Source organism: Charadrius vociferus, unplaced genomic scaffold (genome assembly GCF_000708025.1).
Source record: "Charadrius vociferus isolate BGI_N301 unplaced genomic scaffold, ASM70802v2 scaffold787, whole genome shotgun sequence".
In the NCBI taxonomy this organism is placed as follows: Eukaryota; Metazoa; Chordata; class Aves; order Charadriiformes; family Charadriidae; genus Charadrius; species Charadrius vociferus.
The window spans coordinates 237,819-250,313 of NW_009649307.1; the positions used below are offsets into that span (position 1 = coordinate 237,819).

Below are 12,495 nucleotides of genomic sequence, written 5' to 3' on the forward strand. Positions count from 1 at the left end.
TTCCACCCCCGTGGGGCCTGAGGTGTCCCAGCTCACAGCTGGGGACCCGGGCACGGCGGGGTTCGGTCTGTTCTAGTCCCATCCCATCCGGGCACAAAGGGTTGGTCCTTTTTCAGGTCACGCTGTGGTGGAGTTGTGTCGATACCTTAGACTGAGCTTAAGGCCAGTTGTTCCTGGGGGGATGTAGAGGGGGATTTGCACCAGTCAGGCCTACAAGGTGGTTTAATGTCTGCTGTGCTGATATTGTGTGCTTTCTCCCTTGCCTGCAGGAGGCCTGACGCATGTGCTGAGCTCTCACTATGAATGCTATTGTTGCCCTCTGTCATTTTTGTGAGCTCCACGGTCCTCGCACCCTCTTTTGTACCGAGGTTCTGCATTCACCGCTTCCCCAAGGCGCAAGCAGTGGGGATATCTCTGGTCAGAATGAGCAGGCAGAAGAGGAAGAAGGTGGCATTCAGATGAGCAGTCGGATCCGCTCACACAGCCCAGCAGAAGGTGCCAGTGCCGACTCCAGCAGCCCAGGGCCAAAGAAGTCAGACATGTGTGAGGCAAGTGTAGTGAATATCTATGTGCGGATATCAGTGAGCCCTGGCTTAACTGAAGGGCTCTTGCATTCTCTAATGCAAATTGTATAGTTCAAGAGAGGTAAAAAATGTGAACTACGCTCATTTTGTATGCGACTGCCAGTACCAGAAGATTTCCCAAGTCTTCATAAACTGTAATGACCTGTGACAAGAGGATGAAAGAACTGTTGTTGAGCATATAGACCTTGACAAGATAGTGTCTTGAGCTCTTTTTAAGCCCTGTGGTCTGTGGTTGTTTTGTGGCTGAGGAATGCTTTCCTCATCCTTGAAGAGCATTTACTTTATTAGATCAGGTCAATAGTAGGGAAAATGTGTGTTCTCATGCTTGTCTACTATTAGTACTTGTTCTGAGGTATTTGTTATTTACTGTCCTTTAGGTTATGGCCAGTTTTGTAAGGCCAGTTGGTTTCACAGCTGCTGTTAATTGAATTTTGCCACATGTAGAGCCAGCACCAAATTCACAATCAAATTAAACAGTAGAAAATGAGCGTGGGAACAGAGGAAGTATATTGCAGAGTTCTATCTGAGGAGCTGGATTAAAATCCTGACCCTGACTCATATTTCTTGTCTTTGAAGTATTTGTGTTCTTATCTGTATGTGTAAATAATGCGTCCTTATGTTTTGAAAGGACAGTGCAGAGACTTGTAAACCTTAGGTAACTGCATGCTCATTTATGGCTGGATTTGCTCTTCTGTCTTCAGGGTTGCCGCTCTCTTGCAGGAGGACATCCTGGATATGTCAGTCATGACAAAGAAACTTCGATCAAGTACGTCAGTCACCAACACCCAAACCACCCTCAGTTGTTCAGCATTGTGCGCCAGGCCTGTGTTCGCAGTCTGAGCTGTGAGGTAATTGTCTTGGAGTACAGGGCGAAAACCTGGTTATGGCCTTATGCATTGTTTCAAATCTGAGATAGTGCTTTGCTGATCCTGGCAGCCTGAAAAAAAGGAGGGGATGGAGGTGGAAATACAGACATAAATCTGTTCCTTCCAGGTTTGGTGGGAATTTTTAAGGTTGATCTTTGATGACCTTGAGGGTTCCTTCCTCTCACCTTGTGAGGCCAAAATTTTCCCATTTTTGCTTCTATGTGTTTATTTTTCTTTGTAAGATAAACTGTTCTTGTGAAAACACTGGAATCTGTTGTTTAGTGCCAAGAAATATTTGATCTTCGTAGACCATTAACATTCAGCATCTCATAGAAGTGAAGGGAGAACCTTACAGAGTAATGAGCATTTATGTGTCAGGATCAGCGAAATCCCACGTGGATTCTCAACACTATTGTAGCTGAATAGAGCTGAATTCGTAAAATGCAGTTAAATTGAAGGCTTGTAAGATAGAACTCTGGAGGTCTGTTTGACCACGCATTTTTGATAGTAACCTAAAAAAGGCTTATTTTATTCACCAAGTGTGTGTTAAAGAGCAGGAAGCTTTGTTCAGTTTATTACCATTTCAGCTGTGTGATGTGCTTAACTACTTTGCTGTACGTGTCTCTCCCCTTCAGGTCTGCCCAGGACGTGAAGGACCTATTTTTTTTGGAGATGAACAGCATGGTTTTGTGTTCAGCCACACCTTCTTTATCAAAGACAGTCTGGCTCGAGGTTTCCAGCGCTGGTACAGCATCATCACTATCATGATGGACCGGATTTACCTCATCAACTCCTGGCCCTTCTTGTTAGGAAAAATCAGAGGCATCATTGATGAGCTTCAGGGCAAAGCACTTAAGGTACATCAGCACACAGAGTCCATTTGACTCAACATTAGTAAAACATTATGATAGTTGATTTACAGCTGAGTCAAAAAGCTGATCCAGCTCAATGCAGCCAGGGTGGTCATGAAGGTTGGCGCAAGGGACAAGAGGACAGTGCATATCTGGGGGTGTAGGAGAGAAGGAACAGGGTGCCTCTCTCATTTTAAGCTAGTCATAACGCTTCTCACAGACCTAACTGCTAAACGATAGCTTTGTTAGAAATTTAAGTAACTAACATTGTGAAGGACAATGGTTTTGAGCGCGTGTTACTTAATGATAATTTTAGTCAGTCTAAGAGTAAGATGTCCCTTCCTTCTCTTTTCCCATAATTTACAATGTATTTGGATGATTATGTGTGACACACCCTTTTCACTTCATATTTTTCTTGAGGTTTTATTGGCTCAGCTGTATGTAAGCATTTTATCTTTTTTTCAGTCTCTTATACTGCCCTTCTTCTGTGGTGTAGGTGTTTGAAGCAGAGCAGTACGGGTGCCCTCAGCGTGCCCAGCGGATGAACACGGCCTTCACTCCCTTCCTGCACCAGCGGAACGGCAATGCAGCCCGCTCCTTAACATCCCTGACCAACGATGAAAACCTGTGGGCATGTTTGCACACTTCCTTTGCTTGGTAATGCCACTTGTGTTTCTAGCTTCTACATCTCCTTCGAGAAGAGAATATTGCCATATGCTGAAAGGGTGGATATGTGATTTGAGAGTTTGGGTATTTTTTTCTTGAGGTAGTAAGTTGGACTTTGCTAAGTAGTCTCTGAATTGGAAGGAGCTAAGCATAGAAAAGCAGCAGCCTGCTGATGCCTTTGGGACAGAAAAAATTCTTGTTGCTGTGAAGTAAGCCTATTAATGTGGCTGCTAATGGAAACCATGTCTACCGAGGTGGAAAGGCTTTGCAGTTGTAAAAGTAGGAGAAAGCAAGAAAAGGCGGTCCTACCCCTAGTTTGTTGTACTTGGGATTCACGCGTGAAGTATGGTCGTTGTTCACCTGGAAGTGACTGTGTATTGTGATAGGCAACGTGGGAGGTGCAGCCATTTGGCACAGTTGTATGTCTGTGGGAGTCCAGTTGCTCCAGTGCCTGACTTGCTCATCCAACTTCCCTGGAAAGATGCCGCAGAGAGGGTTGCAACACTGACATGTGACTTGGATGGGGGATAAGTATGTTGCACAAAGTAATTGCAAAATGGTAGGCCTTTCGGTGACTTCGAGTGGCGGTGGTTGTAAGATGCATTGATAGTTACCACATCGAGGAAATGCAAATTGGTTAGTGGTTGGATTTTTTGTTAAGCTCATGGCACCAAGTTTCTTACTGGATTTGCGCACCTAGCAAGCAGGCTTAATGAACACTACTTCTGTTTCTCTCACTGTCTCCAGGCTTTTGAAAGCTTGTGGCAGCAGACTTACAGAGAAGCTTCTGGAGGGAGCACCAACAGAAGACACCCTCGTTCAGATGGAAAAACTTGCAGGTGAGACAGAAGTTTCTGGAGCTGGAAGACCCTCTGAGAATGCTTTGGATGGTAAAGGACCAAATCCTTTCATCAGCATCATAAGTGCAGCCATCTCTCATCAACTTTACCTTAGTGGTAGTCTCGGCAGTAGCTGGTGTGCTCTCCCATACGGAGATGACTCTGACAGGAATGTGAAATCAAGGCCCTTGGCATTGTAGGCTCTCTGCATGCACATGTGGTGTTTGTTACTGGTGTAGGAGAGTTGCATCATCATGATTATTGTTCTCTCTGGCTGGGTTGGCCCTCCTAATGAATCTCTACAGCCAGAAGAATTTGCAGTCACAATATATGGACTTCTTGCTTCTTTTTCTATAAAATTTCTAAAATTAATGGATCATAATTTCTTTCTTGCATTGAATTATTTTTATTAATCCATTTAGACTAGAATCTACAAAACCTGCCTCAAAGCTTGGGGCATAACCTTTAAGGCAAGAATAGAGAAGACGTAGCTGGTCAAAAGATGTGACTTTGTGTCCTGTAGAAGATGAAAATTCCTTCTTGACCCTTCAGTGGTTATTGTGTGTCTGAACTATGAAACTTCATTAAGAGCTTGGGGGGGCTGTGACACTAGTACTTTCAGTTCCTGCGTTCTGAACTCTGTCTCCCCACATATAGCCCAAATCAGTTGGTTGCAGTGTGTGTAGGCACTTCTGAGGCAGTTCCCATGCCGAGAGAGCAGCAGTTTTTATGACCACTCTGCTGTTTTTTGCTAGACTTGAAAGAAGAGTCGGAAGGCTGGGATGGTTCTGAGGAAGAAGAGAAGCCTTCTTCCCAGCCAGATGTTGTAGAAGGACAGGAGCTATCTAAATGCTCACCCGAAACATCTCTGATGCCAGATTGCAACAGCTGGAATGTAGCTCACAGAAGGTTGTCCGTCTTTCGCTCTCTCAGGCACATGAGACAGGTAAGAGAGGAGCACAGTTACTCTGATGCGGAATTCACAAGCTAATAATCTCTTTTCTCCTGATAATGTTTTTTGAAAAGATATATTTATTTCCTGCAGTCTGCACTTCTTTCCTGGTTCTGTGTTCAACGCAGTGCCTATACAGCTAGTAACACGGTGTTAACTGCATCTCCGAGGACTCGCCCTTCCTCTGCGATCACGTGGGCCTCTAGTGATCATCAGTCATGTGGGATGGGATCATATGATTTCTCTCAAATTCTGCATTTTACTTCTTCCCAAGAGGAGTGACAGTAATTTAATACAGAGGTCGTGCGGCATCGTCAAAGCCAAATGTTATTTGTTTAAAACAAAAGTGTTTCAGAGGGGAAAACATCATTTACAAACAATACAAATGGTTCTGGACAGATCTAGCTTTTCTCCAGTGCTTCCAGTTACCTGGCTGAGGGGGAAGGTTTGGTGTATTTGACCCACCATCTCTTTCACACCAGCTTGTTTTTCTGGACACTCTTGACAAATACCTGCTTTATGTCTTTAGCCTCCTTTTGTTCTACTGTCTCCTGATTTAGAATGCTTGAAGCTATTGAACTGTTGGAGGCTTGTCTAAGAATGTTTCACCTTTCATGCCTGAATTGCTGATCAGAGAAATGCCTGAAAGTTGTTATCATCTAAGAGAAGTTGTTCAGTCCCATTCCAAACGGGCCTGTGTCCCTCTTAACAAAACTGCTGATTTGGGCAAGTGGGCTGATTGGTGCTGGCTAGCCAGAGCGCTGAAGAATTTGGAGCAACTGAGAAATTAAACTGTTGTTTTCTTAATGTGCTTGATATGGAAGTGGATCATTGATTAGGCATGTTGGCAAAGTGGTACTTTGCTGCTGTTTGTTCTTGAAACCATAGATGGGGGCAAATATTGTTTTGCATGACAGTCCAACCTTTCGCACCTGTCAGAGAAATACTTGATCTTGGTGCTGTGGTTTAGAGCTATTACTCTGTGCACGAGACCTGCTAAATTTTCATGTTAATTTCTGCTGTTCAGTTCTAGCCATTTTCTGAAGTGGCAGTCATGTTTTTGATAGGGCAATGTAGACATTGCACTAATTTTCATAATCAATGCAGCATGGTGGGTTTTTTTTCAGGTTCTTGGGGCATCAGCATTCCGCATGCTGGCTTGGCACGTGCTGATGGGGAATCAGGTCATCTGGAAAGCTCGAGATATGGATCTTGTCCAGTCTGCTTTTGACGTGCTACGGGTAGAAACTTTTTCCTTTGTTTCCTGGCTGCATATTTTTGCATATATTTCTCTTGTAGTCCAGCCTTCGTAATGACCTGTCTCTGACACGTAGTCTTGTAGAGAATGTGTTCTAAATTATGTGGTTTTGGAAAAAAAAAAAAAAAAAAGCCCCAATCCAACCAAACAAAAATAAACTCGCCAAACAAAAAAACCTCAGCCTTTGGATGTCTTGGTTGTCCTCAGCAACTGCATAGTCTTTCAAGCTGAGTAAGATAGTTCTGATTCCCCAAATCAGGAGTATCTGTGTGAGCAGTGCTCCAAGTCTTGGCTGGCCCTGGAAGTCAGGGGAAAGTTGTACTTTACTAGTTTAGCTCCAGTGTTTCTCTTGACATGTTTCCTTCCTTCTTTAGACCATGCTGCCTGTTGGTTGTGTGCGGATCATCCCCTACAGTGACCAATATGAAGAGGCATATCGGTGTAACTTCCTAGGGCTTAGCCCACAGGTCCAAATCCCATCCCACATATTATCATCCGGTAAGAACCTGTTTCGGAACCCTCTCCTTTCCCTATTTTCTTATGTTAAAGGACACAAAATTGTTATTGTTTTTTATTAAGTATTGGCAGATTGCCTGCCTGCTAAGTAGTTGAATGGTGTGACACCTGCTTTAAGTGCTGATCTGGTTCCTACTGAGGAAAGGTTAATGCTGGGCCAAATATTGTAAACTGACAGCTGTGCTTTCTTGGAGCAGGGTAGGTAGCTAGATTTTAGAACCTGGGCTAGTACAGTTAATGCTCTTTTGGGCTCTTGTTGCTCTAGAGTTTGCGGTCCTTGTGGAAGTTCGCACTGCTACTCGCTCCAGTCTCTACCCGACTCTGTTTGAGGATGAGCAGTCCCTCAACAAGTACGAGTTTGTTGTCACCAGCGGCAGCCCTGTTGCAGCAGATCGAGGTGGGTGATTTGAAAGCAGAACAAACCTGTATCACTGAGATTTTTAAAAGAGCATCTTGATCTTTATGCTGTTAAAATACTGGCCCTTAAGTCAGAGTAGACGCCAGGCCAGTATACAACTGGGGTACTGCTGTTTGAGGTGAGGTTTACCACAGTCTGTGTAATTATAAAGGGTTTGCTTCACCTGATCAGTATTTTGCTTATTAATTTTTATAAATAAGAAACGAATTCTGTAACAGGGATACAGTAGCAATTGTAGGGCAATGATTCTGTAACCCACAATTAACATTTTCTATCCTGGAATACTTGTGTGTTTATTTGCAGTAAGTCTGGCTTATAAGGACCATGACATTACTCATCATCGTGTTCCACTTGATAGACAAGTATGACTGATACAGAAATGCCCAGGCCTTTATTTATTTATTTATTTGCCTGCTTTGTTTAAGGACTTGAATACTGGCACCCAGATGTGATTTGAGTCAGGTCCATCAGTCTTGTGTTTTCTGGGAAGTCTTAATTTGGGTGAATCGGCCTCATTGACTCTCAAAAGACTTGACAGATGGCAAATCCTTCCTTCTCTGTCCTCTGAAGATATAGGTGCAATGCAAAGCAGAGCCTTATTCCCTCTGTGGTGTTCTTCTGTGCTCTGGCAGCTGTTGTAGGTCCCACCTGTATAATTACAGTAGTCTACTTTGCATCCAACCAGTGGCATGTCCAGAAGATTCTGGACAAAAATGGTCGCTGAAAGGTCTTTTGTCCACCACAGCATCAAACTGATTAGACCATGGACTGCTGGGAAAATAGTTTCCTAGGGAATTCCAAAAAGTGGTCCAGGAAAGGAATGCCTTGGGTTGGTTGTCGGTTTGTTTTTTTACTAAGTATCCTGGAACTGCCCTTAACAAGAGGAACATTAAATCAAGAGTAAGGGGAGACTTTAAAATAGACGATTTCTATTTTTATATATATGTTATGTATATTGAACAAAGCATGAAGATTTTTTCATAACTTTGCATTTTTTAATAAGCTTTTGATATGGGACTAGAAACAATCAAATCTAAACAACTGCAGTTTAAAAGTGGGTCTGAAGAAAACAAAGGCCTCTGAACCTGTGTGCATGCCCCAGGATCCGTCACAAAATTCCATGTTGCTTCTTGGATCAAACGTTTTTTTCTAGTGGGATGATCTTTAGCTCCTCTTGCATGGAAATGAAATCAAGGCAGGCCACCGGGGGGTATATTTTTCCACCTTGTAGAACAGGTAGGTTTCTTCCTGGCTTGAGAAAGATTATTATCCGTGAACTAATCAAGCCAAATTCTATGTTGAAATTGGCTGTGCTGTTATTAATAGTGTAGCTTTCTGCGTATAGAGGAAGCTGTATGAATGCACCAGACCAAAGTCCTGGTGAAAAATGAGTGGGGGCTGGTGCACTTGAACAGAATAAGAGGTGGAATAAAGGTGTATTCTTGTCTGTAATTCCAGCAGCTGTTCAGGCACAGGCCATAGAATTAATGGACTAGTCCTTGCTAACAATTACTAGTAATGGTATAAGCAGGTAACCTATAGCTTGTGTGTCCTCTTTCTCTCCCTTTTTCACACTCTTTCTGATCCTGTAGTTGGCCCTACAATCTTGAACAAGATTGAAGCTGCCCTGACCAACCAGAACCTTTCTGTAGATGTTGTGGATCAGTGCCTTGTTTGCCTGAAGGAGGAATGGATGAAGTAAGTATGACTATATTTCTTTTGGAGGAACAGCTTTGGCACTAATCCTGGAATGATTACAGCAGAGTACGTGGCCCACTTGTAGTCAGGTAACTTCTGCTTTAGTCCTGAGAGTAGTCGGCTTTACTGCTGGGAGCTAAGAATATCGGAGCTCTTCTACTCTGGTCCCATCTCTCTTTTTGACTTTCAGCAGTTCTTAACCTTTTATGCTTCAGTTCACGCATCTGTAGGTTACCTACATGACAATACTTGTCTGCCTTGTATATGTTATGGGGATTAAGTATGCAAATACACATATATGCCTGTCAATGTGCGCTATATTCCAGAGCAGATAACATGCCAAACAGATGTCATGATTGTGCCTTCAGGTGCTACATTTCAAACATGCAAGTGGTTAGAAAAGATGACCAGACAGTCGTGTGAAATAATTCATGGAACGTTACGATTTTGTGAATTTTTGTGAATTTACCTGAAGGCCAGATGGGCACTAGATGTGTTTCCCAGGGAGATTCCTAGTTGTGACAATTAATTGTTCTACTTTTTGCTAGAATGAAAAAACAGACTAGAATTATGCATATTACTACTGAAAATGAATAATCCCCCTAACTAATCCCCCCTTTTCCTGTACGCTTCTTCCCCTCCCACCTTCTTTATTCAAAGCATGAGAATAGTTTCCATGGGATATTGTTTGAAGCTTTTATTAACATTTAGTTGCAGTAGGTACCGAGAGAAGCTACAGCTACTGCTCATTGCCTGTTTGATGCTTCCAAGTCCACTGTAATAGTGACAGGAGTTTCTTGTTTCTGCAGTAAAGTGAAGGTCCTCTTTAAATTCACTAAAGTGGACAGCAGACCCAAGGAGGATACCCAAAAACTGCTGAGCATTCTGGGAGCTGCAGAGGAGGACAACGTCAAGCTTCTCAAGTTCTGGATGACTGGCCTGAGCAAGACGTACAAGTCCCACCTGATGTCAACGGTTCGCAGCCCGACATCCTCGGAATCCCGGAACTAAAAGGTGCCCAAACCTCACTTGCTGCCTTCAGATAATCGCAGGGAACCCCGAGTTACCTCTGCTGAGCCTGCAGCACGTGCATTAGGTGGATAGTGAAACTTCATCACTATTCTTCTGGTCCTCAAACTAATTTGAAGAGTGACTTGAGTCTTTTCTAATTGCTGTGAGACTGGACTAATAAGTGCTAATAAATAGTGCTGCTGTCTGTCCTGAAACTCAACTCTGAATCTAGACCTCCACACTCAAGACTAAATACAGCAACACTCAAAGAATCAGCGTGAATTAATTAAAATCCTGTACTGTCCTCATTAAGCATTATGGTGTGGCAGTAGACCTCAGTTTTAGAGTTCATTGGCAAGACTCGGCTACCTGTGACAACATGTGGAACTCCTGGGAATGGATATAGTTAATCTCTCCGAATCCCACGTAAATCTCCGAAATGCCTGAGAGAACAGGAACCAAAAATAAGTGACGTGTCACAGGGTATGGATCGTGTGTAAATTATTTCAAACCACTTTATGCTCAGATTTAAGAAGAGACTATTTTCTGCTGTAGCATAAGTCGGGATATCCTATTGGAGTCCTGTCACTCCACTTTATTTATTTATATCTTAACTTGAGACAGGTTCAGCGTTTGCTTTGGAAATCTTGTCTGGGAGGGAGAATTGTGCTAGAAGCAGTCTCAAAATGCAGCCTGCTTGCTTCTCTAGGGGGTAAAATACTCGCCTTGTTTTGCCTGTGGTTGAGAAACTTCCAGGTAATGAAGATAACCTCACCAGGGTAAGGTTGCTGGTGGTGTTTTGTCTTCAGAAATAGTTTTCTAGCTTCCTAATTAAGTTAAGCAGAAAAGATCCAACCTGTAGGTGCTCCCTTCTTCTATAACTCTATAGTAGCCATTTTGAATGCTTAATAGTTTATGGAAACATTGGTGCATTTTTTAATTACCTAAACAGATATTCCTTATGTGTGTTGTAAGGAATTACTGTTTCTGTTGTGAAGTCTCTCTTTTTTTTTTTTTTTTTTTTTTTTCCTGGATCATTGTTGGGAAAACTTGATGTTACCATAGACATTTTTAACAAGTTAGAGGCAGGTTTTACCCAGGTGACCTTCTACACTCATTCAAACAAGACTCAAGCTCAGAGGGGATGTTCCAACTTGTCGCAAGTTCTGTTCTTATGTATAAAATATGCAGGTTGATTTTTGTCTGGAACATCTGTAAAATTGAGACAGGCATTAAATCTCATTAAGAGCTATTTTTGTAAAATGGACAAAGCCTAGTTTTGTGTTGATTTTAACATGTGCGTGTGTTGGGGTGGGGGAAGCAGCAGTTGATCCACAAGGTAATTCCTGCATCTTAGCCTTGATCTAATTTACAGAATTCAACAGGTCTTTTCCTCTTAACTTTGTATTCATTAGTTTCTTGTACATACCTGAGCATCTCTTCCTTCATATATTAATTGAAAATGCTTAACTGGACATAAACCAACCACAGGATATTCAAACAGCAAACAGATGCTTGGGAAAAGGCATTAGTCTGTCACTTCAAAAACTAACCTCTTATTGAATTTCAGGGTTTGCAAAAAGGCTTGCACTTCCCAATTGTCAATAGCGAAACAGGAGCCAAAAGAGGTGCTCACGCTCTGTCCTCAGCAAAGGAAGCTTTGAATAGTAATGTGTCTTGCGTCCTGTGTGCTAGGCGCTACTCCTGAGGGACAACCAGAGCCCACTGATCATGGGGTGAGAGTTCCAGGAGTCATTAGAGAAGCGGGGACTAGCGAGGCAGAATTTCTAGCACCCATGGCTACCTTTCATGTGATCTACTACTCTTTTTTTCTACTTGAAAGCTGTTCTGGTCCAATTCAGAGCTGCGTAACACAACAGGTAAGACATTATTTGGCATTTAGACCTCCTCTATGGCTGAACTGTTTTTATCTTTCAAAGAACAGTTCTCCCAGGCAATCCCACATCTCTCGCTAACCCGCAGTTGGTGCATGAGCACCCGTTAGCAAAGCTCGTGTTTCTGAATGTGGCGTGGCTTCTTCCAAGACAGCAAAACGGTGATCACCAGGTCAGCCTTGAAGCTTCATCTTCTTGCTTGTACTTGTGTAAGCGGTGAGTTCTGCAGACTGTTGATCTGTCTCCATCCTCATCCGAAACAGGGCTGTGTCATGGACAACCACTCTGGGCAACGTGTCATTTCTGAGCCAGGTCAAGGAAACCACTAGTTTAACACGTATAAAATACCCACAGGAAAGAAGGGGGGAAGAGTTGCTAAAGCCTGTGAACCCAGAGCTCCAGCGGAGCATAAAAGCAGCTGTGCTCGCCTGCCAGAACACATCTATACGTGGGATTACCAAATAATTGTCTGGGCAAGTTCCCGCAGCTCGCAGATTAGGCCGCGGGCGCTCCTTTTGCCGTCAGCGATAGCTGGAATGCGCACAACTTAATTAACAACAACAACAACAAAAAAGCACGTCTGCAGCCATCTTTCACCACCCTCCTTCCCTCTGAATGATATGCCTTAAAGACAAACTGATTAAAGCAGGATCTTTCTTTATTCCGGCGCCATTGCCCTTTCTGCCTGGCCGAGAGGCCCGGACCTGGGAGGGAGGGACCCGCTGCCGCCCTGCAGTTACAGCCTCAGCCTTTCTGCCCCGGTTCTGCCGCCCCTTCTCCCTTCGGCCACCAGCTGGGGGACCCCTTTCTGCCCCGGTTCTGCCGCCCTTGTCCCCTCGGCCACCAGCGGGTGACCGTGTGCCGCGCCGGGCTGAGGAGAGCCGGCAGCAGCTCCTCGGTGCCTCCGGGAGCGCCCGCGACCCGTCTCTCCCCCCTCCCCA

General features: G+C 43.7%; 1 protein-coding gene across 1 annotated transcript; it reads left to right on the plus strand.

Moving 5' to 3' along the window:
- Positions 1–270: 270 nt before the first annotated feature.
- On the plus strand, positions 271–10,922 carry FLCN (folliculin). The gene is made up of 11 exons (XM_009889200.1): positions 271–548; positions 1,286–1,432; positions 2,086–2,307; positions 2,798–2,958; positions 3,715–3,806; positions 4,562–4,752; positions 5,886–5,999; positions 6,391–6,514; positions 6,798–6,929; positions 8,543–8,648; positions 9,458–10,922. The coding sequence occupies exons 1-11, from the start codon at positions 300–302 to the stop codon at positions 9,657–9,659; spliced, it is 1,740 nt and encodes a 579-aa protein (XP_009887502.1). The 5' UTR covers positions 271–299; the 3' UTR covers positions 9,660–10,922.
- Positions 10,923–12,495: the final 1,573 nt, after the last annotated feature.